This window comes from Diabrotica virgifera, chromosome 9 (genome assembly GCF_917563875.1).
Source record: "Diabrotica virgifera virgifera chromosome 9, PGI_DIABVI_V3a".
Taxonomy (NCBI): domain Eukaryota; kingdom Metazoa; phylum Arthropoda; class Insecta; order Coleoptera; family Chrysomelidae; genus Diabrotica; species Diabrotica virgifera.
Window position 1 is genome coordinate 225,237,891 of NC_065451.1, and position 15,119 is coordinate 225,253,009.

Sequence of the window (15,119 nt, forward strand, 5' to 3'; positions counted from 1 at the left end):
ACCATCATAATAATTACTTTCGGGGAATTCTACAACATTTACTCGGGGTTAAACAAAAAGAGATTAAAATTCCAAACTTTCTTTTAAACTATTTTTCTAGAAACTAATAATTACCTCTACCTGTAGATTCTACCTTTCCCGTAATAAACAATCTTTTTACATTATAATCCTAAACACATCTTCCTTTCACTTTAATTATTCACAAAAGTCTTTAATTCTTCATCGAAAAACTAATTAAAGGAGAAACCCACTTACATGCAAGCTAACTTCTAATAAATATTTACAAATCAATATACAGGGTGTACCAAATTTATGTGCCCGCGTTATATAAAAAAAATATAATTTTTATTCTATCTTTGATTGATAAATTGACACACAATAATACATATAATATATACGCGAATTTTTCGATTCTGTCAACCAGACTGAATTGAAAAATGAGCCAGATTCCATCTTAAAGTTTAGAAAAAGACCCTCCAATCCATAATATGTCAACCATCCATGTTGGTCCAAGGGTGTGGGTTTTACAAAAATTTCGAAAATTTAAGTCCGACCTCCGCAGCTTCTGATATCTATTATTGATCATTAAATTTCCAAGGCATGTCCAATTTTGAAAATCGGTTATATCATTCAAAAATTACCGAGCTCAGAAATTTGACTCAATTTCTATAAATCAGAATTTTTTTTCTGTGTATAAACATTTTTAATTTCTTTGCAACACGAAAATGCAGCAGCTGCATAATACTCTGGTTGAATCAGAGACAGGCCCGGACTGGCCCGCCGGCCCACCGGCCCTCGGGCCGGTGCGCCTTTTGCCTTTGTTAGTACCTATCTATCCATAAAAAAAATTAAACTGGAAATTTTTTTTTTTAACCTTTACACAAAAATGATGCAGCTACCATTCCCCTAAAAAATGCTTTTACATGCCTCAGTAATCAGAATCCTACATAATGAAGCCAGTCGGTACAACAAAAGACAACTTGTATCAGGCATCAGATAATCAAATAGCTTCACTACGACGGACTGCGCCCTCGAAGACCATTTTTACGATTCGGGCGCCTTTCATATGTATCGATATCCGCTGTTTCTTTCATAATAGCTTGGATGCAACTAGCGGCGCCCTCGAAGACAATTTTTACGATTCCGGCGCCTTTCGTAGGTAATTTCCGCTGTGTGTATTATAATAAATAGCTTAGACGCGGCGCCCTCGAAGACGATTTTTACGATTCGGGCACCTTTCGTAGGTATCAATATCAGCTGTTTTTTTATAATAAATAGCTTGGATGCAACGAGCGGCGCCCTCGAAGACAATTTTTACGATTCGGGCGCCTTTCGTAGATATCAATTTCCGCTGTTTCCATTATAATAAAAAGCATAGACGCGGTGCCCTCGAAGACAATTTTTTCGATTCAGGCGCCTTTGGTACCTATCAATATCCGCTGATTCTATTTTAATAAATAGCTTAGATGCAACGAGCGGCGCCCTCGAAGAAAATTTTTATCGACGCCCTCGAAGACATATAGGTATCAATTTTTGCTGTTTCTAATATAATAGAAATAGCGGATATTTATACCTACGAAAAGCGCCCAAATTGTAAAAATGGTCTTCAAGGGCACTGCGCCTCGCATCTAAGCTATTTGATTATCAGATATCTAATATAAAGAGTGTTACATGTTACATCCCACAATTGGCCTAAATTATTTGCGCTCCATAACTACGGTAAAAATACTGGATTGTTGTGCCCCAGAATACTAAATAATGAAGCCAGACAATGAACAAAATACAACTTGTCAACATGTATCAGGTATCAGATAATCAAATAGCTTAGGTGCGATGAGCGCCGCCCTCGAAAACCATTTTTGCGATTCAGGCGCCTTTCGTAGGTATCAATCCCCGCTGATTCTATTTTAATAAATAGCTTAGATGCAACGAGCGGCGCCCTCGAAGACAATTTTTACTTCTACATTATACATATAAGATTGTTGCTAGAGTGCTACATAAAAAGGCCAGTGGGCACAACAAAATTCAACTCGTTCAACTCATATCAGGCATTCTTTATCTAATCTGCTACCTTTAAAGCTAATCTGATACCTAATACGAGTTGAATTTTGTTGCATCCTTCTTACTCTAATACAATTTGTCCTCAGATAATTATGCCGCTCATTCCACCAGTATGGTTGTTTCCTTTCATACCTCCCATTTGACTTCACATAAGCCAACTGTGATGTCGCACTTAGACCCTCGATCAACTTACTTACATCCTCGCATCTCGGACCAATCAAGCCAAAAGCATCCATAAGAACCTCCTCATTTAAAAGTCTCTTTAGATCGATATCTCTATCTTCCTGTTTCTTCCTTTTGCTCGTTATTTCAAAACTCACATATTTATGTAAGCTAAGCGATTCTTCTTCCAAAACAGTCTAGCTTATGACCCTGTTTATAAGTGACGCTGAAACCAGTGAGATGTTCAGAAAGGATTCACTATTATCTCTCACAAGCGTAGGTGCCTTACCATCATTTAGCAAAGTAATCTCTGTGGCGTGGAACCATTCTGATAGGTTTTTCCCTGTCCCATCAGATCTCCTATGTTTAATAATTCTTTGTCGAGAGACCAACTTGACATTGGACTCCTGAAAGAGGATCACGTCACAACTTTCTCTTCGTGCAAGTGTTTCTGCAACATCGTGAGTGGTCCTCGCCCTTCCCACATTTATTTGAAGGAACTTCGTATTAGATGGTTTTTGTCTGATTCCTGGTCCTAGGTGCTTTCATCCATCCTTTCTTCGTCCCTTGTGGCAGGGTCTCTCTTGAGGCCCCGCTTTTCCAGGATCAGTTTTTTATACTCCGAGAACTGTAAGCTGTCGGCTCTGTGACCGGACTTTACACGTAAGGCAGAAAGTCGCCTCACTACTTTAATCTCGTGCCTAGTGCCCCCTTGCCTTATCGGTAGCAGGAGTCCGATTTGTTTTTTTCCCTTGCAGTCGGTTTTACTATGCCGGAATTGCAGGCATCTGAGGCACATGCAGACTCTCTCGTATCTTGCACGGCTTCCGGCCAATGGGTATATGTTCTCTTTCCAGCGCCTTCTTGGCTGCGATTCCGACTCTAACGGTTATACTGCCTTCTTCATTTTCCCATGGAGACGAGTTTGACGTCGTTAGGCTTCCTGCTGCCGGTATACCTTCAAACCATCTTCAGGATTTCTTCCTTTGTGACATCTCCGTTTATACCAAATATTTTCACCTGGTCCTGATAGCTTCGGACATCGTCTACTGTGTTTCCCTCCGTGCGGGCCACGATAGTCTTCTTCAAGTGCTCGGCTTGTTCTTTTTCTGCCACTTCGAGGTTGAGGTCCCCGCCCCTAGTCTTCTTAGCGCTTTTGACGCTAATCCTCTCCTTCCTCGTCTCTGCGCTACCCTTGATTAGCAACTCGGTGTAGGATTTTCTACCTCCCTTCACAATCAACTTCTGCGTCCCCGCGTTCGTACTCCTCAGTGAGAGGGGGATGTCCATACCCATGAAGATTACTTTCAGGATTTGCCTGATATTCCTACTTCTATAGCCCCCAATTATTAAGAGTAATGGAGGGCAATGATAATATAATTACTCTGATCTCCAGTGTCTCCATGTTTTCCCTCAATTTCAAAAGAATTGCCACTAGTCTCTTATCCCTGTCACCCATTTCTCTACAGGAACCATGAAAATAGTCTGACGATTTCCCCTGTTCTCTTCCTCCTGACCCTTTCTTGTAATTGTGGTCATAGTATTAAGTTAAAGGTACTTCACCGCTCCTGGCCTGTATATACCTCCTGAACATACTACCGGTTTTTCCCTTATCAGGTCGTGGTACCTTTTCCCCTCACCGGAAAGTCCTTGCTCCATGACCACTACTAAGTCGCCTGCAGATTTATTCCCTCTTCCCGGTTTGGCGACCGCGTATAGATATTTTCTTCCCATTCGACTTTATTATAATGTCGTTTATTTTTTCATAGCCTCTTTCACCTGAGTTCGAGACCGTTGCGATCATTTCTCGTTGCGATCATTTCTATCTCTCTTTCACTAATTTTTTCGGGGAAGAACTTTCGAAGCCCATCGGTGTGGACACACTTGCCGTCTCCTTAGTTCTTCCTTCCTCGCCGGTTTTCTCCACTTTCTATCTCGTTTCTCAATGCTGCCGAGGGTGACTTGTCTGAAAGTGCTCTCCATGTCTTCGGTGACACTCTTAAGGTTTATACATACATCATTCTTGATCTCGACCTTCGTGTTTGTATGGTCAGACATTAGTCTCACTAAATTATTTGTAACTCTCGTTTCTCCATTGCTCTTACCATAGTCTTATGTCGGAGTTCTCCTCCTTCCCTCTAGTTCTTTTTTCCCCAAGTGAGGAGCTCCTTTGCAAGGTTGCCTCCCCTGGAACATCCGTCTTGGTGAGGTCCCTACCCCTGACCGAATATCTTCTAGCCGAAGACCCTCTTCTTCCGAAGATTATAGTTTCCTCCTTCTTCTTTTCCTCTTTGCTAAGTACTTGCCTTTTGTCCCCTTCACTACTGATGTTGATGTAGTTGATGATGTTCCATATCATCTCATTCATTCATAGCTTGTTCCAGCTGCACCACCACTGATGACTCACTCCAATATCTCCGGACTAAAAGTGATACAGGGAAACTGAAGTTATGTTTTTGTGGCATCTTAATATAATTTACTATTCCCAATAAAAATCGTAAATTGCTTCATGGAGTTAAATTAAAATTAAACTTAAAAAAATTCACGAGTAATATTGATTTACTTTGCCTAAAAAGTTTGATGTAAAATCTTAGGAGGGGGGTCTGGAGCCTTTGTTTAGATATTAGGTTGGCGCCTTTTTTAGAATTTGGGTTCGCGCCTTTTTCATGAGCCAGTCCGGCCCTGATCGGAGAGTGCAGGAAGAGTCTATACCTGTTTCGGAGGTTTTTTCCTCCTCATCAGTAGTCCCATGTCCTCTTCTCTCCGATTTCCATCCCACTTTGGGCCTTTCCGAATTGCAAAGAAAGAAATGTCACGGATGTACTAGAGCCATCTACCGAAAAAGAAAGTAAGTTATCAATCGAAGTAGCACAGAAAACGACAATAATAAAGATTGACAACAGGTGGAATACTTTCTTTGGTTACAACCTCCCGAGATTTTCAAAAATTATAAATCATACAGGATGCTGTTGTTGAAAATCTCGGGAGGTTGTAACCAAAGAAAGTATTCCACCTGTTGTCAATCTGGTGGTATGGGAACGATATTTATTGTCGTTTTCTGTGCTACTTCGATTGATAACTTACTTTTTTTCTGTGTTTCAAGAGGGGGTCGGGGCCGATTCAGAACCGGTGTAGTTTGTGACTTTTGACCACCCATAAGCCAGGATTGGATAGGTTCTTCTTCTTAAAGTGTCCTCTCCTCAATGGAGGTTGGCTACTACAATTGCAACTCTTCTTTGTTTTCAGCTGTTTTTATTAGCTGTTCAAAATTTAGCCCTGTCCATTGTCGGATGTTTCTGAGCCACGATAGTCTTTTCTTTCCTACTCCTCTCTTTCCATCGATCTTTGGATAGCTACAACAGGGCATACTTTTTAGGTAAATATACGTTATCTCCAAAGAGAGACAAGAAAACCGCAAATGCACCAAATCAATAGCGCTTGAGTTAAGCTATGCAATAGTGGTCAGGATCTGGCATACACACGGCTCAGTGTAGCCGAAAAACTGAAAAATTTAACTTTAATTTTTGTTTTTCGACAATTACTCAAAATTTCCATTGGCGAACGGTGCCAATAACTGAGCGTTTGTAAGAGGACTCCAGACACGACTAACGGTGTATATCTCATATCTGGGAAAATTCGAATTTTTGAGTTATAGGCCTCATAAGTATGATAAAATCCATTTCCTAAGGAAAAACGGGTTTTCAAGCTCACTAAATCCTATAGCGATACGCTATAATTACTATTTCTGCTAATTTTATTTTCTTAATTTTTAATTATTTTTTCTCAAAAACGAAACATTAGTCATTCAAAATTCACATGTAAATACAAACCAGATGTTAAGAGGGACATGATTTTACGAAACTGAATGTATCCTTCACCATCTGTTTTTCGTTTGTGCGGTTTAACAAACTGCACCCCCATAAATTAATTACCATATCAGACAATTATGTCAACAACTCACTTAATGCATTCGAAATTGTTTTCTTAAAACTGCCAGTATACGCCAGACCTAAATGATTTATTGCTCATCTGGTCAGAGGAAAGAAACACAAACATATTATCGTTTGTGGCTTTCTTTTCGGTTACTACTTAGCATGTGAACGATTCACACACACCGACCGTTCTCACGAAGACCTTTTCCGAGACCTAAGCGAAACACATTTTTTGTTACCAAAATAAATAAAATATTTACCGTTAGTTTTGTTACATTATTCTTATTGTTTTCAATTAATTCCGTCAACATCACCACCGGAATAATCCTATAATACCTTCAGATATCTTATTATTTGACCTTTCGTGTATCTGACACTAGGTATTAATACCTTTCAAACTCATGTTTAGTGATCAAAATCGGTTAAATCGTTTCGAACTTATCGAGCTCCATAAGTAATCGATTTAACTATTATCGCCGAAATGGTTAGTGGTAACGACGTTAAACTTGATCGGGCAATACGAGTTCATTTGCCATCCATCCCAGTATTTTTTCTTACAGTAATTTATCCAAATCTAAATCGTTGTGTAATAATAATCATTCAACTATTTTTAGGCAACACTTATCATCGATCAGCTGCACACAACTCCACAGAATCAAGGATCAGACAATGGCAATTGTTTTATGGAAACGAAGAAAATACGAGTATTGTGAGTAGTTCTTCGGCAAAATCTGATAACGATAACAATCCCGGCGAAAACATAAGAATGTCTGCGAGACACAGAAAACCATCAGTGGACAGTCCACAACCAGTCGCATGTGTCAGCGCTACAAGATACAGTATCGACTCTATGTCTTCAAATCAAAGTAGTCCAAAGGTTTGTATATTATGGAAAGGTCTATAGGAGACCAGTGGCGAATCTAGACATTTACCTTTTAGGTAGGGTGGATTTTTCCAACATAGTTTTTCTTTAATTTTGGACCTTGCTGGGGGAAAGAATCCCTCTGTAGATCCGCCACTGGTCCAGACAAGTTTTTATCTCTCATTTGAATTATTACATGGACAGAATAATACATTTTTGTACTTGGATGGAACAAACTGACCCAGAAAAACGCTAGAAAAACGTTCCTTGATAGACCCAGTGGCGTAGCTGACAGGCCCGCAGGGCCTGCAAGGCGGGGGGGGGGCGACGTTAGAAGGGGCCCCTTAAAGCCTTCAAGCTTAATACTTCTACTTTCTTTAAATTGGGGACCAAAACATATTTTCCTAATGACCACCAAAATAAAAAATTTGAAAGGAAGTAATGAAGCGGGTAATTGACGTAACACTTACTCTTTCCGGGTGCAATTTAGCGTTTCGTGGACATATTGGCAGTGTTGCCAATCGGATTTCTCTAGATTATCCGATGATCGCTCGAAAAATATCCGATTTGTCACGAAAAGGTACGCTAGGTCAAAAATTATTCTGTTATTAAAATCAATGTTGCCAATGTTATTCTTTTAGTCCCCTTAACAACCATCAAATAACAAAACCCGTTGTTCGTACGCCAATCAGTTGATTGTAATCAATTATCATTATGATAATTAACATAATTGATTAATTAATCAATTAATCTCATAATTGTAATCAAATATGTTTTCAGCAACCCAATCAAAGTTGACATTGACAGTAAATAAATATTTGATAATGATCAGTTGAATCCATTTCTGATTAGTGTTCGAACAACCGGCCCTTTAATCTACTGGATTCTCTATTTCACAGTTTAAAAATTTTCGTTTATAGATGAAAATCTCGTATTCTAGCTGATTATTACCTAATCCATGTACGTAAATACTATTTACTTACTATTATTATATTATTCGTATTTTGTATTATCGTAAGTCTTAAATTCTAAATAAATAAATATTAAATATAAATATTTCATTATTTGGATCGTTATATTAATTTATTATAATTATTTAAGTAAAAAAACCACTTTTAAGTATTATTTTATTAAAACGTAATAACTACCTAAAACTAGGTACTGGAAAAATAAATAATAAATAAATCAATATAAAATAAACTACAGCTACATTAATAGCATAGGCGCAAAATTTCTGGTCAATGCTTTTAAAATGCATTATTTTTTTCTAGTCCTGAGAAAGCTAATAAGTATTATTTAAAAATTTAATCGCAGAATGAAAGATTACATTATTACCGAGGGCCGAAAGTCCCTGAAGACTTCTATAATTTTTATTCTAATATGTTACAGGGGTAAAAGGAAAAGAGAATATTAAGTGTGATTTTTAGTTTCAAATATCTCATTCAAAAGAAACATTTTGTTTATTCTAAGGGACTTTCAGCCCTCGGTAATAATGTAATCTTTCATTCTGCGTTCAAATTTTTCAAAAATATTTATTAGTTTTCTCAGGATTCGAAAAAAATTAATACGTTTAAAGATTATTGGTCCGAAATTTTGCGCCTACGTTTTTTTAACAACTAAAGATTTATTACAACTAAAACAATATAAATGTATTTGACAGTCTTGTAGTTATTAAGGTATCAAAGTTAATATCCATAATACCCATCGTGCGTTCAACGTTAATGCCCGACTAAATAATTTTTATAGGCAAAAAATTTGAAGGATTTTTGAGTTAATTAGTAGATATCTAGATATTACTAGTTTCAAATAAGTAGATTTTTCTACAACCACTATTCCAAATGCATTTTTCTGCACAATTTTATGTTAACAAACTTAATATTTTCTCACAGAATAACTGACAGTAGTGTGCAGAAAAGTGACGTTTCTGTGCCGGAAAGTTCTTTTCTGCATAGTACCATTACATTCCTCAAAAAAATCATAAATATAATTAGGTAAGTATAACATGTTTTGATGAAATGGTTTTGTTTAAGATATTAGATTTGATAGAACTTTACAAAAAAGAACTAGATTTAACTATATCTCATGTCCGAGAAATCTGGAAACGTTTACTGCACTACATAAAATGAAAATAAAACTAAATCGTGCGTGAATTAGCTTTCATAAGTTTAAAGACTAAAAACTAAAAACTCATAAATAACATCGGACGGCAGACGGTTTTTGAAATTTGAAATGGATTAGTATGCCTTAAGTGGATGCACTTGTGCTTTTAAATTCTAAACAAAAGAATCGGCACATGTTCCTTTTGTCAAAAGATGAAAAGTATCGGATGTCACTATTATTCATCCAGTATAGGCTATTTATAAAAATTTGGGTGGAACCAAACAAAATTAATGTGTTGTTGGTGTTGGGAATATATGGATGAGAAAGTTTTAGTCGATGGTAGATACACTGAAAAATATCCGCAAATATCCGATTTATTTAAAGATACGAAGAAGATACGACAACTCTCAAAAAGGTACGCAAATCGGATAATTATCCGCCGATTCGCAACACTGCATATTGGTAGTTTAGACGAAAGCGAATCCCAAAAAGGTAATTTTTGTCAGGGGTTCTTTTACTAGCTAAATATGGTCCTGCTTTAGCTAAATTAATTGATAAAAACAATAACTTAAAAACAAATTACTTGAGCCCCCAAAAACAAGACGAAGTTATAAATTTGCTGGCTGGAGAAACTGAAAAAGTTGTTAAAAAATTGTTTTTATTCATTTGATACCACTCAAGATATTTCCAAAGACGATCAGCTTAGTTTTATTTTCCGGTATGTAAAAATAACTTGCGATGAAAATAATTTACCTTCCAAAGCAGAAGTTGTTGAAAGATCTTTGGGATTTATTCGCCTATTAGACCAAAGTGCAGAAGGTCTTGTAAATGAAATTTTAAAACTTATACAATCAAAGCACCTTTCCGTACACAACTACAGAGGAAAGGGGGATGATGGGGCAAACGTTATGAGTGGTCAAAAATGAATAACCATTTTCAATTTCGTTGCAACACGAAACTACAGCTGCATCATTATTCCAGTTCAATCAGAGAGTGCAGCAAGCACCTCTACCGGTTTCGAAACTTATTATTGTTTTCAATCTGGTAGGATGTATAGTAGCATTTTTGGATGTTGTTTTATGTGCTATTAGATTGAAAACTTAGTTTTTGTTATGAGTGGTGTTTATTCAGGCGTACAAAGGCGCATAACTGACATTAAAAAAACAGGTTCTTATGTTCATTGTGCATCCCATAATCTGAACCTAGTGTTGAATGAAGCCATTGCTGGTGTGCAGGAGTTGATTTTTTACGATATAATTAAGTTTTTTTAGTGCAAGTATTAAAAGATGGGATGTACTAGGTACTATTATGACTTTGGATTCATCGCGTTTGCCAACACTTAATAGGTTATGTGAAACCCGGTGGTCATCCAGGCATGATGCTGTTATGGCTTTGCGTCGAGCTTTCCTACAAGTAATGAAATCTTTAACGAAAATTTCATTACTATCTAAAAAAACGATGTAAAAGTAGAAGCTAATGAATTAGATCATATGAATAATTTTGAATTTGCCGTTAACAGTACTACATATTCAATCTAAAATATGTACGTAACTTTATTAATCTAACATCAAAACTTTTGCAATCTGATACGGAAGAGATAACGGTTGCCCGTCAACTTTTTGAAAAATCTCGTGACAATCTTTGAGAAATGAGAAATTCGTTTTCCGAAACTTTAGAAGAAGCAGCAGGAATAGCAGAATAGTGGGGTATTATACAGGACGGGAAATAAGCCACAATTAAATTGAAAACATAATTTTATTAACGTTTCGACGCCCAAGTCGGGTGTCGTTGTCAAAATACAAAATACTACTAAATTAAACAAAAATGTTGTTGCTTAGTAAAAAATTGTTGTAATAATTTATTTAATCTGACTCATTTATATCGTGATTTACTATGGAATCTCTAACGCGAGAATTTTACTGTCGGATATTCTTGAGTTGGGGTTGATTTCATGTAATCGATTTCATCTTTCAGTAAAGTCGTTCCAGGAACGCAGTTCATAAATATTGGCAATATCATTTTAAAGTCTTCTACTTTAAAATGTATAATATAATATGTCTTAATTGCCGATATAAGTGAGTCAGATTAAATAAATTGTTAGAAGAATTTTTTACTAAGCAACAACATTTTTGTTTAATTTAGTAGTATTTTGTATTTTTACAACGACACCCGATTTGGGCGTCGAAACGTTAACACAATTATTTTTTTCAATTTAATTGTGGCTTATTTCCCATCTAAATAGTTAATTATTATAAAAATGCCACAAGGAAATAGCTTCGAACAACATTATACGGGAATTTAATAATAAACGGATAAAACGTATAAAAAAATGTACGATGAGCTCAGCTGCGACGAAAAAATTACTTGTAGCAAAAAAAGTTTTGAAGTTAATGTTTTCAATGTAATAGTATATTATTCAACGAGCATGTAATTATGGCTATTACTCACGATGATGAAGTTTGCAACACGAGCCGTAGGCGAGTGTCGTAATTCATCAGAGTGAGTAATAGCCATTACATGCAAGTAGAACACTATACTTTTTCTACGACCTTCTTTATTTTAATTAGTAAAAAAATATAATTATCAACTACTCCAGATTAAAATTATAATTTACAAAAATTAATTTTGTTTACCAATAGTACACGGCTGAATACCTAATTGGTTGCTTACTATTAATTAGCAATGCTGTCTTTATACCTATGTACCTATTGTAAAAGACACAACAATAAATAAATAGTCAATTCAAGTTATATTCATTTCCGAAAAATTATGAGTATAAATTTGTACCTCCTGTCACTGTAATAAACAGGAAATGGCTATTGTCGGTTGACGTATTTAAAATTTTATAATGCACATTTATATTTAACTATATATAATATAAGAATATTACTATATATAATATGTTATACTTAAAATATATATCACAAGATAACTTTATAAAATAAACACAATATAAGTTTTAAATTCCAATAAACACAGCAAATTCGCTAACGTCACTGTCATTGAAAATGGTAAACGTCAAAATTCATAATAGTAAACAAAGTATAAAAGTAAAAAATATACGGACGCATTGTTACAGTTAAAAATCGTTTAAAAAATTGTCGAAGTTAATTATTGATATAAATAATTACAATAATTATTTTGTTAAATAAACAAGTTATTTTATTGTAAGTAATTTTATTTGCAGTTTATATAAGACTAATATTAAAAGTGATATTCGCTACTTGAACCTAACTTCAGCCCGTGAGTAATGACCCGTGAGTAACTTCAGCCCGTGAGTAATGAACTATTACTCACGGGTAAAGTAATAGGTGTTATTATCTATTCAAAAATAGCGAATAATGAGCACATTACTAAACGGTCGTAGAAAAATTTAGTTATAATATTGCAACAACTCACTAATAGGTTTGTCGAATTAAGAAACATGGATAATAAGTTTTCATATCTATTCCCAAAAAATCTATTAACACTAACTAATGAAGACTTATTAAAGAAAGGGCAAATATTTTCATTTACACATATTTTACTAATTATACTGTTATTGGTTGTCGTTATGTTTATAATACCCACAAAAATTGTGGGGGGGGGGGCCACAAAAATCGTCGCGGGAGGGCCCCGAAATCTTCAGCTACGCCACTGGATAGACCCATTGGTCAGATAAGAAGACGAAGACCCAGAACATAGTTCCTTGATAACAACGATGAATACATGAGAAATATGGGAATACGTGCTAGACGGAGGAAGGCAATGTATAGAGACGACTGGAGAGAAAGTCTTCTGCAGGCTAAGACCCACGCAGGGCTGTAGCGCCAGATGATGATGATGATGATTATTCGAGACAGCTGTGAATAAAGTTAGAATCACCGTAATGATTTCCCACCTAGGATAGGAGAAGTAACTTTAGAAGACTGGTGACTTGATGAGGTTTCTCCAACGAGTAAAACCTTAGTAGATGAAAAGCTGGTCTGCTGCAATCAACAATATGGAAGAGATTACGTTGTCTTACTAAAAATTCTTGATAAACATGTTTCAGGCATACACTCTATATCAGATGCAACTGGATAAGAAAATTAAGATTGCACGAGAGCTGTTCCCATCTGGCTTCTGGCATGGAGTGAGTATGACGAAGAAGCTAAACGATTTGTACTAACTATTTACAACCGACGAACTCAATAAAGCGTTAAGTCCTAAAGGTACGAAGGACTCCTGGACTCAATGGGATACCGCCAGAAGTTTGGTGGCTGCATGACTTTTCGAACACATGAATGTCCTATTTGGGACACAGCGATTTTCGGCGAATTGGAAAATCTTAAGGCTTGTATTACTCCCAAAAGGTGAGGACACGCAATACAATTTTAGAAAGAACATGAGCATGGTTTCTTTCTATGAAAATCTATGAAAATAGAATACTGGAAGAACTTGAGACATTAAAACAGGAAAATCAAACAAGAAAATTATATAAAACTCTGAATAATGCAAGAAAGGAATTCAAACCAAGGCTATGTAAACACAATACAAAAGAAGAAATATTGGAAAGGGGTGGAACACTATAAGAACTACTTACTATCGAAGTAGAATATCTAAATCAACCACCCCCAGGAGCAAGCAACAATATACCATTAGAGCCTTCATCAATTCAAGAAGTATGGGATGCAATAAAACACCTAAAAGTAATAAATCTCCAGGAAGTGATGGTATACCCGCAGAACTTATTAAATATGGAGGTGCTACTCTGGCTAATCAAATATATAAAATAATACTGAGAGCCTGGAATGAGAAATAAATCCCGGAAGAGTGGTGTATTGGAATCGTTTGCCCACTACATAAAAAGGATGATCAATTGGAATGTAGAAACTATAGGGGAATAACCCTCCTTAATACAGCCTACAAAATATTTTCGAGTATCTTATATAGTCGCCTAAGTGCACATTCAGAGGAGCTTCTTGGAGAATATCAAAGTGGTTTTAGGCCTGGTCGATCAACAACAGACCAGATCTTTGTGCCAAGGCAAATACTGGAAAAAACTAATGAATTCAATATAGACACATACCATCTTTTCGTAGATTTTAAATCGGCCTATGATATAGTGTTCTAAGAAATAATTTGTATGAAGCCATGGATGAATTCCACATCCCTGATAAACTAATAAGATTGGTTAAGGCTACAATGCGTAAAGTTGTTGCAAAGTCGAAATACAGGGCGAACAACCACAGGCGTTTGAAACGCATGTTGGGCTGCGACAGGGAGATGCGCTGGCGTGCCTCCTCTTCAACATAGCTCTGGAAAAGGCAGTCAGAGATGCCCGAATAGACAATAGAGGAAATATTTTTAATAAATCATCCCAAATTTTGGCATATGCAGATGACGTGGACCTAGTTGCCCGCACAACAACCAAGCTAGAAGAAATGTATACCACCTTCTCAATTGCCTCAAAAAAATATGGGCCTGCAAGTAAACGAGGAGAAAACTAAGATAATGGCATCAATACCCAACAATAGAGCCAGAAACATCGGTCACCAATTCACGGTTGATAACTTTACCTTTGAAGTGGTGGACAAAATCACATACTTAGGCTCCCTGATCACCAAGGAGAACGTCATGACGGAAGAAATCAAGCGAAGGATAATCCTAGCAAACAAATGCTATTTGGGACTGAGTAGACATATGAGAAGCAGAAACTTAAGACAAAAAAAATAACCATATACAAAACCCTTATACAATCAGTGTTGACATATGGATCAGAGATTAAGACCATCTCCAAGGCAGATGAAAACATTCTGCTTATATTTGAACGAAGGATCCTGAGAGGAATATTCAGTGGCATCTGTGAAAATGGTATTTGGAGGAGGAGGTACAACTACGAGGTATACCACAGATATAAACATATTATTATATTTGGTGGTAAAGACGATCTCTTATAAGAATAGGAAGACTAAGATGGGCAGGACATCTAGCAAGATCACAGTATAACAACCCTCCTAGAAGAATCCTCATGTCACAAC

General features: G+C 36.3%; 1 protein-coding gene across 3 annotated transcripts in view; it reads left to right on the forward strand.

Annotated features, from left to right (window-relative positions):
* The window catches only part of LOC126890889 (uncharacterized), a 43,164-nt gene that overhangs the window by 14,566 nt on the left and 13,479 nt on the right, over positions 1 to 15,119 (forward strand). For all 3 annotated transcript variants that reach the window (XM_050660044.1, XM_050660046.1, XM_050660045.1), the window contains one exon: positions 6,770 to 7,032. In XM_050660044.1, the coding sequence (XP_050516001.1) occupies positions 6,770 to 7,032 (263 nt within the window). The remainder of the gene's footprint in view (positions 1 to 6,769; positions 7,033 to 15,119) is intronic.